This window comes from Haplochromis burtoni, unplaced genomic scaffold (genome assembly GCF_018398535.1).
Source record: "Haplochromis burtoni strain Fernald_Lab_line unplaced genomic scaffold, NCSU_Asbu1 Contig_2446, whole genome shotgun sequence".
NCBI classification, from domain to species: Eukaryota; Metazoa; Chordata; class Actinopteri; order Cichliformes; family Cichlidae; genus Haplochromis; species Haplochromis burtoni.
The window spans coordinates 1-12491 of NW_024584807.1; the positions used below are offsets into that span (position 1 = coordinate 1).

General features: G+C 41.4%; 1 protein-coding gene across 1 annotated transcript; it reads left to right on the plus strand.

Moving 5' to 3' along the window:
• The first annotated feature begins 917 nt into the window (after positions 1-917).
• On the plus strand, positions 918-5742 carry LOC102299174 (protein NLRC3-like). The gene is made up of 4 exons (XM_014331423.2): positions 918-989; positions 1468-1675; positions 1810-3607; positions 5384-5742. Exons 1-4 carry the CDS (start codon positions 987-989, stop codon positions 5580-5582), a joined length of 2208 nt encoding a protein of 735 aa, XP_014186909.2. The 5' UTR covers positions 918-986; the 3' UTR covers positions 5583-5742.
• The last annotated feature ends 6749 nt before the right edge of the window (positions 5743-12491 follow it).

A 12491-nucleotide genomic window follows, 5' to 3' on the forward strand; every position in this document is an offset into this window, starting at 1 on the left:
AGTTACAACATGAGTCGCTTACCTTGTCCGTCACTTCCGTCACTTACTCACCTGCTCCTCTGATGCGTCTATTCGCTCCTCTCCTCTATGCTATGTCTTCTGATGATACTGCCGAGGGGAAGCATGTATAATGTAAACAGAATTGGTCCTAGCATTAAACCCTGTGGAACTCCATAATTAACCTCAGTGTGTGAAGAGGACTCTCCATTTACATGAACAAATTGGAGTCTACTAGATAGATATGATACAAACCACTGCACGCAGTACCCGTAATATGCATGCTCTGATCTTTCTAATAGAATATTATGGTCGACAGTATTGAATGCTGCACTGAGGTCTAGCAGGACAAGCACAGAGATGAGTCCACTGTCAGAGGCTATAAGAAGATCATTGTAACCTTCACTAAATCTGAGGCCATGGGCCTCAGATTTGGAACGAGTTCCTGTCCCAAGTGGAGGAGTTCAATTATCTTGGGGCCTTGCTCATGAGTGATGGCAGAAGTGAGCAGGAGATCAACAGACGGATTGGTGCTGCGGCTGCTGTACTGGTCCATCGTGGTGAAAAGAAAGCTGAGTGTAAAAGTGAAGCTCTCAATTTACTGGTTGATCTAGGTCCCTGCCCTCACCTATGGTCACGAGCTGTGGGTAGTCAATGAAAGATTGTGGATACAAGTAGTGGAAATGGGCTTCCTCCGAAGGGTGGCTAATTATCATGCATCACTGCAGAGGTTCTCTGAGGACTGATGCCCAGAAGAGGATGATATTAAAATTAAAACACTAAACTGAGCTTTTAATTTTCAGTGGCAGTAACTGGACATGTGATCATTTATAACTAGCCCAGCTAATCTGAGAGTCAAACAATGACTAACTGGATTGTTACTTCGTGCTTTAACTAATACTTCATGATTCCCCCACAGAGTGGACAAGGAAAGCTCAGAGGTTCTCAGTGGTCAGTCTGCCCAGCAGACACACCTGGAGTCCATATTTATGGTTTGTACACGTTAAGATCCCATTTCTCTACAGAAATCTCGACTGGCTCTCCATTTAAAGGATCCTAGGGGTATTATCACTATAGGTTAACAGAAACTGATTTAAGTTGGTGGTGGAGGGATTCACCCAGCACTCACTACTACTGTATGAATGCCTACCCCACATCCTCTACATGATACACCTTACTAGCAGTCCTGAGTGAAGTACAATCAACAGCCGCATTCATTATAGTAACTCCCATCTAATGATCTATGGCACTTGTATGGGATTTAATTTTGTGGTCTGGAAGTATACACCCCAGGGTTCTGTTCTTTTTTTAAAGACTAGAATAACCTATAAGAACCTAACAAAAGTGGATGTTGTCAGTGGATGATGTAAAACCAGGTTTTGTCTTTACATTTAAAAAGAACCCCAAAAGGGGAATATACACAACACAAACTTTAACTGATTGGGTCATTCATAAAGTATTCTGTTCCAGATCCTGGAGGATGACATCATCACTTTTGTGAAGAATGAGCTGAAGAAGATCAAGACCGTTCTTAGTCCAGATTACCCAGAATGCTTTGAGAGACAGAAACTGGATGAAGATGAGCAGAAGTGGAGCAGCAAAGAGGCATTGGTGAGGATCACATTGAACTCACTGAGGAGAATGAAGGAAGAGGAGCTGGCTGACCATCTACAGAGCAGTAAGAGGATTTTTATTAAGATTTAAGCTGCTAGTGAAATTTATCATTTATGAATGTCTTTTGAGATTGACCAACATGTACTAAAAATTGTCATATGGACTTGATGGAACTGATAATAATTTCAATATATTCAGAATATCTTGCTGCTGCTTGTCAGCGTGAACTTAAATCTAAGCTGAAGAAGAAGTTCCAGTGTGTGTTTGAGGGGATCGCCAAAGCAGGAAACCCAACCCTTCTGAATCAAATCTACACAGAGCTCTACATCACAGAGGGAGGGACTGATGAGGTCAATAAAGAACATGAGATCAGGCAGATTGAAACAGCATCCAGGAAAACAGACAGACCAGAAACAATAATCAGACAAGAAGACATCTTTAAAGCCTCACCTGTAAGAGATGAACCAGTCAGAACAGTGCTGACAAAGGGAGTGGCTGGCATTGGGAAAACAGTCTTAACACAGAAGTTCAGTCTGGATTGGGCTGAAGACAAAGCCAACGAGGACATCCAGTTCATATTTCCATTCACTTTCAGAGAGCTGAATGTGCTTAAAGAGGAAAAGTTCAGTTTGGTGGAACTTGTTCATCACTTTTTTACTGAAACCAAAGAAGCAGGAATCTGCAGCTTTGAAGACTTCCAGGTTGTGTTCATCTTTGATGGTCTGGATGAGTGTCGACTTCCTCTGGACTTCTACAACACTAAAATCCTAACTGATCCTAGAAAATCCACTTCACTGGATGTGGTGTTGATAAACCTCGTCAGGGGGAACCTCCTTCCTTCTGCGCACCTCTGGATAACCACACGACCTGCAGCAGCCAATCAGATCCCACCTAAATGTGTTGACATGGTAACAGAGGTCAGAGGTTTCACTGACCCACAGAAGGAGGAGTACTTCAGAAAAAGATTCAGAGATGAGAGGCATGGCAACAGGATCGTCTCCCACATCAAGACATCACGAAGCCTCCACATCATGTGTCACATCCCAGTCTTCTGCTGGATCACTGCTACAGTTCTGGAGGATGTGCTGAGAACCAGAGAGGGAGGAGAGCTGCCCAAGAACCTGACTGAGATGTACATCCACTTCCTGGTGGTCCAGGCCAAAGTGAAGAAGGTCAAGTATGATGGAGGAGCTGAGACAGATCCACATTGGAGTCCAGAGAGCAGAAAGATGATTGAGTCTCTGGGAAAACTGGCTTTTAAACAGCTGCAGAAAGGAAACCTGATCTTCTATGAATTTGACCTGACAGAATGTGGCATCGATATCAAAGCAGCCTCAGTGTACTCAGGAGTGTTCACACAGATCTTTAAAGAGGAGAGAGGACTGTACCAGGACAAGGTGTACTGCTTCATCCATCTGAGTGTTCAGGAGTTTCTGGCTGCTCTTCATGTCCATCTGACCTTCATCGACTCTGGAGTCAGTCTGCTTGAGGAAGAAGAAGCAACCCCTCAGAAGTCTGAAACAAAGGGATCTGTTAGGAAGCACTTCTACCACAGTGCTGTAAATAAGGCCTTAGAGAGCCCAAATGGACACCTGGACTTGTTCCTCCGCTTCCTCCTGGGTGTTTCACTGCAGAACAGTCAGACTCTCCTACGTGGTCTGTTGACACAGACAGAAGGTAGCTCACAGACCAATCAGGAAACTGTCCAGTACATCAAGGAGAAGCTCAGTGAGAATCTGTCTGCAGAGAAAAGCATCAATCTGTTCCACTGTCTGAATGAACTGAATGATCATTCTCTAGTGGAGGAGATTCAACAGTCGTTGAGATCAGGAAGTCTCTCCACAGATAAACTGTCTCCTGCTCAGTGGTCAGCTCTGGTCTTCATCTTAATCTCATCAGAAAAAGATCTGGATGTGTTTGATCTGAAGAAATACTCTGCTTCAGAGGAGGCTCTTCTGAGGCTGCTGCCAGTGGTGAAAGCCTCCAACAAAGCTTTGTAAGTATAGTTTCAAAAGTATTCAGTCCTTCAGTTTTGTCATGTTACATCCATATTTGAAAATTCATTCAATTCATTTTTCACTTCAAAATTCTATACACAATACCTCATAATGGCAAAGTGGCATTTTCTTGAAAATGTATTCAAACAGTTTTATTATTCAACACATATAGCAGCAATCAAGCCTGATTTTGGCTAGTGAAATTGTACTCCAGCTTAAAAAAGTGTGGTTAATCACAGGTAATTCACGATTTAACAAGAGGAGGCAGTCAATAACTTCTCAAACTAACATCTGTGAAGGTTCTCAGTCATCCAGGTCATCGTAGTCTAAGGAGCTTGGAAAGAAAAGCGTCTGGACTTCATTAAGTTGCTTGAAGACGTTTCATCTCTCATCCGAGAAGCTTCTTCAGTTCTAGGGTCAAATAGTGGAGAGTCCCAGATTTAAGCCCAGTGGGAGTGTCCCCCCAAGAGGGACAATGGACACTCTTTGGATCCGTCTGGGAAGTTCCCTACCCTGACGCCTTAACACCCACTCACATCCTGGGCCATTTGACATCAGGAAATCACATGATAGGTTTCACAATGAGCTCACCCAAAACCTTGGCTGATTATGACCTTCACCTGTTTTCACACCTCATGTGTATCATTAGAGTATCATTAGGGGGTTTATTGTCTCTCTTGGGGGGACACTCCCACAGACTTAAATCTGAGATTTGACCCTAGAACTTAAGAAGCTTCTCGGATGAGAGGTGAAACTTCTTCAAGCAACTTAAAGAAGTCAAGACACTTTTCTTTCCAAGCTCCTTAGACTTCTCAAAGTAACTTTTTTCACCGTGCCAAAATGTGAATCACTCGGGATTTACATGACTGATTGCAATTCTCACTGAAAAAGGTAGCAGAGACAGTTATTGGGTTTAGGAAGCATTTTTCCCCTAAAATCTTGATTTTAAAAAATGGATATTTCATTTGGGCAAAATGCAGTCATTAAATGCCTCAGCACAACAAAATCCTGGCTTTGGATCTACAAGTTGACCGGGAAATTTCTCTGTGGAGTTTGCTGGTACTTCACATAAAGATAGAGGGGCAAATACTTTTCAACAGCACTGTACATATTCTTATGTTGTAATCATTGCTTTGTTTGTAACTAACCTGGGTTCAGTGCTTCAGTAGAAAGCATGTTATACTCCAGCAGGGATGCTGTTTTTTTAAATGGTCACTGTTTAAAGGACAGTTTCACACAAAGCAGATTATAAATATATTAACACACAGGTACATCCTACTGTAATCTTTGTTGAAATTATGTTTAAATTCAAGACTTGGAAATTACGTTTCAATTTGTTTTCACAGCTTATACATCAAAAGCCAGAGTAATTAGAGTAGCATACTTCCATTTCACTTAGAGGAATAGACAAGGAACTACATCAGTTTTCAGTATGTGATTAATAATGATTACTTTGAACTGTATTAGTATTAGGAAAGTGACCAATAGTACCAAAAGTCAGTACTATGCGGTTCTGTGCTAGCAAGTACAGAGCTGCATATTTGAAAGATTTAAATTTGGTGGAAAAATGAAGATTTTGTTATACCAGTAAATGTTTCAGGTCCTCATTGGTTTCCGTTTAGATATTAAATTATATTGTTACCCAGCAAACTCAAGGAGTTTTATATTTTTTTCTGGACTTAAATTGTTATTAATTGTGTATTTATTATATTTATGGTGATTGAATTACATTGCACACCAACATATTTGTTTTTCCTTTTCTGGTTATTTTTCAGACTGAGTGACTGTAACCTCTCAGAGAGAAGCTGTGAAGCTCTGTCCTCAGTTCTCTGTTCTCAATCTTCTGCTCTGAGAGAGCTGGATCTAAATAACAATGACCTGAAGAGTCCGGGAGTGAAGCTTCTGTCTGATGGACTGAAGAGTCCATACTGCAAACTCCAAACTCTCAGGTCAGGGTTCAGACTTTTCCACTGATGAAAATTTAAAATCTGAGTTATATTATAGCATAAACAGCTACCTTTAAATTTAAATCTATTTGCATTTGTGAATCAGTTACAAAAAGTAAGTGTTTTGGGGGCATTAATGGAAAGGATTGCGGGTGAGACCGTGGAAGCCTAGTCTAGTCTGAGTGAGGTATGTTGTGCTAAAATGATTTCGAGTGTCATTAAGGTGGCTCTTTTTTTATCTGGCTCGATCACCGTGGCAACTGATACTAAACCTATGACCTGGTTCGGAGTAGGTTATGTTCAGAACTTGGGCTTACAATCGAGTGGAAGTGCCACTTTTTTCACTGATTCTAGTATTTACAAATGCCTGAAATGTGATATAAATTCTGGAATTTAGGCTCCATTACTCCCTGTTCTTCTGCCTGGTGGCTCCAGGCCCTGCTTCCAACTTACTGGGGGCCATGCCAGCTCCAAGGCAGGAGTGCTGGAGTTTCAGCTGGTCGGGAAGCCTCCTCTATGAGTGCCCACTATTAGAGGTTGCGTAGGTGCTCTGCATCCCATAGAAGCCCCTTCCCCTGATTCAGGAGGGATATACAGCGTACTGGTAAAATAACAAGGGGGTATATACTGGATTTTGGCAGTCTCAAGCTGTATGCAGACCCTGGTTTACTGAACCCTAGGTCAGCTGGGGTAATTTTTGGAGTTATAGTGGCTGCATGTGAAATGCATTCATGGGACATCATAAATATCCCATGGTACTTGTAAAAATCAAATCTATGGGGACAACCATAGATTGAAGGCTGTGGTTAGTTTGCAACTTAATTATTGCCTATCCACCTATTCCCTTAATTCTGGGAATGAATTTGTCCAGGCTCAGTAAATTAATGGGGCAAAATATGTGGGTGTGTTCACAACCAACTGGGACAATGCTTGAGCTGCAGTACATTGAGTCCAAACCATGTTCAGCACCTCCATCGCTGAGCCTGCTGCAGTGACACTGGAGGTAGACACTAGAGGTGAAGAGAAATATCAGATTGAACAAGGAGTCCGATTGGGCTGAATTTGTCTCTGGTATTTTAGAGGCAGCCGATAGGTACCTATAGGCCCAGCAGAATGTGGCTCGAGTAGTGGCTTAAGCAAAAACTTAGGTGTGGGAGGATTTTGGAGAGGCCATGGAAAAAGGCTTTGGATGTTGTAGTATTGTCTTCTTCAACATGCCTCTGCAATGTTCTGGTGAGATCAGGGGCAATGCCTCTGGACTGGTAGATTGGAGTGGTGCCTCCCATCTTCAAGAAGGGGTACTGAAGGGGTGTTTCAACTATAGGGGGCTCACACTCCTCAGCCTCTCTAGGTCTAGGCCGGATTTCTGAAAAGGAGAGTTAGTTCAGTACTTAAACCTTGGATAAAGGATGAACAATGCAGTTTTAACCCATCTTGGAAAACTGGACCAGCTCTTTACTCTCTTGAAAATACTTAAGGGAGCATGGGAGTTTGGCCGACCATTCTACATGTGTTTGGTGGACTTGGAGACTGCATTCTACTGTGTCCCCCTCAGTGTTCTGTGGGAGGTGCTTCGGGAGTTTGGGGTTTCAAGTCCATTGCTACAAGCCATTTAATCCCTTTAAAATCATTGCAAGAGCTTGGGCCACATAGCCAGCATTAAGTTGGACTCTTTCCCGGTCTATCTTGGACCCCACCAATGCTGGCCTTTTTCCCCAATTCTGTTTATCAGATTTAAAGGCAGAATTTCAAGGTATAGCCACATGGCAGAAGGTGACCATCCATGAGGGGCTCAGAGTATAACAGCTACTCCTCCAAATCACTCTCAACTGACTGCAGGTTTCCCTAACCGTATAAATCAGAATCAGAATCAGAATCAGAATGGGGTTTATTGCCAGATGTTAAGGTTTACAACATTAGGAAATTGCTGCGGTGCTTCAGTGCAAACAATAAGAATTAAAGTGCTATGTAGAAATAAACAGTACATTTGCCCACTGAACAAACAATGGGCTGTGAGGTCAGTTTCTTGATCATTAAATATGCGAATTGGCATGACCATTGATCCAAAACCACTGATCAATGACCACTGATCAATGGCCATGACTACCATTTACGGAGAGTTGGGGAAATAGCTACAATCGCAGCATTTTAAGATGATGAAAGCTGTACCCTTAGGCCCCCTCCTCCATTCACCGATGATCTTGCCCTTTTCACATAAATGGTGTCCTTGACTCTCTGCTCAAACCATTATTCCTCCCTAATTTTAATCTAATTCAATTCAATTCAGTTCATTTTATTTATATAGCGCCAAATCACAACAACAGTCTCCTCAAGGTGCTTTATATTGTAAGGTAGACCCTACAATAATACATACAGAGAAAAAAAAACAAGAATCATATGATCCCCTATGAGCAAGCACTTTGGTGACAGTGAGGATAAAAAACTCCCTTTTAACAGGATGAAACCTCCTGTATGAAACCTCCAGCAGAACCAGGCTCAGGGAGGGGCGGCCATCTGCTGCGACCGGCTGGGGTGAGAGAAGGAAGACAGGATGAAAGACATGCTGTGGAAGAGAGCCAGAGATTAATAACAAGTGTGATTCAATGCAGAGAGGTCTATTAACACATGTTGAGTGAGAAAGGTGACTGAAAAGGAAATACTCAATGCATCATGGGATACCCCCAGCAGTCTACACCTATTGCAGCATAACTAAGGGAGGATTCAGGGTCACCTGGTTCAGCCCTAACTATATGTTTTAGCAAAAAGGAAAGTTTGAAGCCTAATCTTAAGAGTAGAGATAGTGTCTGTCTCCCGAATCCAAACTGGAAGCTGGTTCCATAGAAGAGGGGCCTGAAAACTGAAGGCTCTCCCTCCCATTCTACTTTTAAATACTCTAGGAACAACAAGTAGGCCTGCAGAGCGAGAGCGAAGTGCTCTAATAGGGTGATAAGGTACTACAAGGTCATTAAGATAAGATGGGGCCTGATTATTGAAGACCTTGTATGTCAGGAGCAGGATTTTGAATTCAATTCTGGATTTAACAGGGAGCCAATGTAGGGAAGCCAAAACACGAGAAATATGCTCTCTCTTTCTAGTCCCTGTCAGGACTCTTGCTGCAGCATTTTGGATTAGCTGAAGGCTTTTCAGGGAGTTTTTAGGACATCCTGATAATAATGAATTACAGTATTCCAGCGTGGAAGTAATAAATGCATGAACTAGTTTTCAGTGACTGACTTTTTGTCAGCCTGGCTACAGTGCTGAAGAGAAACCTAGGGTTGTTTTTATTTTCTTCAATCAGTGATGAATAGTAAGATGTTTTGACTTTGCGGAGGGCTTTTTTTTAAAAATAAAGCAACAAACTATTTCTCCAGGCTAAATGGTGGTCTTCTAAATTTGTGAGACCCCATTTCCTCTCCAGCTTACAAGTTATCTGCTTTCGGCTATGTGTTTGAGAATTATACCACAGAGTCTAATACTTCTGATTTGAGGAGTCGTACGTAGTGAGGAGACAAAGTTATTAACAACATAATCAACCTCTGTTGGAGTAGCATTCAGGTAGCTGCTCTGCTCTGTGTTGATACAGGGCATTGAAGATGATAACAGAGGGTGGATTCTTAAACTTAGTTACAGCGCTTTCAGAAAGACATCTACTGTGATGAAGTCTACTCTCCACTGCTGTGTAATCAATTATTGTAAATGTAAATGCTATCAGGAAATGATCAGACAGGAGAGGGTTTTCAGGAAACACTGTCAAATGTTCAGTTTCTATGCCATATGTTAAAACAAGATCTAGAGTGTGATTAAAATGGTGGGTGGGTTCTTTTACATTTTGAGAGAAGCCAATTGAGTCTAATAACAGATTAAATGCTGTGTTGAAACTGTCATTTTAACATCTACATGAATGTTAAAATCACCCACAATAATAATTTTATCTGAGCTGAGCACTAAATCAGATAAAAAGTCTGAGAAATGAGACAGAAACTCTGTGTAAGGCCCAGGTTGACAATAGATGATAACGAATAAGACTGTTTTTTGAGTTTTACAGCTGGGGTGGACAAGGCTAAGCATCAGGGTTTCAAATGAATTAAAAGTCTGTCTGTGTGTTTGATTGACTGATAGGCTGGTGTGAAAAATAGCTCCCACACCACCTCCTCAACCTGTGCTTTGAGGTTCCTGATTGTTAGTATGACTCGGGGGTGTTGATTAATTTAAACTAACATAATCATCCAGCTGTAACCAGGTTTCTATAACGCAGAGTGAGTCAATTTGTTGATCAATTGTCAAGTCATGTACTAACAGAGACTTGGAAGAGAGAGACCTAATGTTTAATAATCCACATTTCACTGTTTTACTCTTTGGTTCAGATGTGGATGCTGTATTGTTATTTGTCACTTTTTATGTTTAAGTCATTTTTTGCTGTTTTTTAATTTGTTTTTGCCTGTTTGGGAGCTAACACAGTCTCTACGGAGATGGGGTTTTGGGGGGATAACAGGAGTAAAGAAGCTGCAGAGAGGCGTGTAAGACTGCAACTCTGCTTCCTGGTCTCAAATCTGAATAGTCACATTTTGTGGGGTTTAATAAATTTGGCCAGATTTCTAGAAATGAGAGCCGCTCCATCCAAAGTGGGATGGATGCCCTCTCTCCTAACAAGACCAGGTCTCCTCTAGAAAGTTTCACAATTATCTATAAAGCGCACATGGTTTTTTGGACACCACTCAGAAAGCCAGGAATTTAAGGAGAACATGTGGCTAAACACCCCACTCCTGTTCTGATTGGGTAGGGGACCAGAGAAAACTGCAGAGTCCGACATCGTTTTGGCAAATTTACACACTAGCTGTGTCCCAATTCAGGGACCGCACGCTTCGGAGTATCCACACTTCGTGGACTACTTGGGACGGGTACTCCAAAGGGCAGGAAGGGCGAAAGTGAGAGGCTTGTGAAATGGAACGGTCTGGCCTTCGTAGCGCTGCCCACATTGCCTAATTAACTAATGCTGTTCACCAGACTAAAGTCATTACACTTTGGTAGTGTAAATGTAATATGGCCAATATTATATTTATTATTAGATTATTAGATTAGATTTTTTACAGCAGTGAACTTGAACTCTGTGTCAAATACTGAGCTTCAGTAAAGTTTCAAGTTGCAGTTATTTATATTTCCTATCACCTTAAATCTTCACTCAAAGACAAGAATCTTTTACAGTGATCTATTACATATTTTATACATAAGAGACAAATATTGGTTTTTTTTTAATATGTTGACATTACTAAGTCTGTCTGAACACTTACAAATATGTGCTAAAAGAAAATTCACAGGCTGTGATAACTGTTTTTGATAAAATGAATAGTAGACTGATATATTAAATATTCCTTTATTGAGTCAAACTAGGCAGAAAGTATACAAACACATAACATCCTTATAGAATATCATGTAACGCTATACATCAGCTTAGCTCAGAATATATAAAGCATATAAACCAGGGGTCGGCAACCCTAGGCACGTGTGCCAGCTGTGGGTTAACTGATGGCACGACCATAGCTGGACTGGCAATCGGGCATACCGGGCATTTGCTCGGTGGGCCGATGGTGATTTTTCCTTTTGATGTGCCAATGGGTGGTTTTTTTTTTTCGTAACGGTATAAATTATGCTGGCAGATGTGTAAAAAATAAATAAATAAATAAAAATAACTTATTGTTTGGTGGTGGCTATCATGGAGTTTCCACAGATTCAGTAACATTAGCAAGTGGTGGAGGCCAGCAGGTGGATGAGGGAAAGAGGAGGCAGGAGGAGGAGGAGAGGCCCGAGGCGGCCACCAGTCCGAGTGTCAGGTGAACTGAACTTCAGGTAAGAAGTTATGACCTGCAGTCTATCTGGGTCAGATATAAACCAAGTTTAGGTGTAGTTTATATTCGTTGTGCTGACTTTTTACCATCAGTTAAAATAACTCCTACTGCGTACTAGCTAGCATGACGGAGTTCTATACAGCTGGGTGGGTGCTATGATGTTACTGATAGAGAACTTGCCAATCGTCCCGTATTCAGAGAAAATATTACATGTTTCGTATTGAGCTGAAAAGGAACACAATTTGTCCCAGACTTCAGCTGGAATGGAAAAATACACAAAGCTGGAGTTTTTCTGCATCTTTGTGCTGCAGCTGTTTCTTCTTCTCTCATTCTCTCCCCTCCTTCTCCAGTTGATACTTCAATCATGAAACTGATCAATGATCAGCTGATCGGCTTTTCTCTCTTGTTTGTTTATCGCCCACTTTGCACCAGAATGGGGAATATGGCGGATGTCGCGCAAAACAACAGCAGAACGTTTAAGCTTGATGAGCTTTTTTTTTAGAATTTATTGAATATTAATTTCTAGTATCAGCTGATGTTTGCTGGAGCCACAGCTGTAAAAGCTGCTGGTCGTGATATCGGTTTGGTTATCTGGTGAGAGGGAAACATGAAGATGAAACCAGGAAATGTGCTTACTGAATCATCAGAGCTGAACAGGTGATGGAGAAACAGGTTTACCTTTTACGTGACATGAATGAGTTGAAGGAAAGTTATGAACTGTTTCTGAGAGACAAATAACACCAGGATCATTTTCTATGTAGCTGACAGCTGGTAACTGTGCAGGGTCTAGCAACGTTTTACCAGTGGGGCCAGGTAGGGCATTAACAGGGAAATGGGGGCACAAAGAAATACTTTTCTTTCTTATTTAAAATGTCTAGTTTTAATAAATAATTACCTGAATCTTACAACCAAGGTTTTCATCTGATGTAAAATGTATAGAAATCCATTATTGTACATAGTAATTTTTTTCAGGGTCCCATCATAATTTCTTCCAAAGTACTGTATATATTTTCCCACATTTCCTAGATATGTCTAGATGAGTAAAATGCCATCAAAAAGTCCATTAACCCTTTAAGACCTACCATAGAACCAAG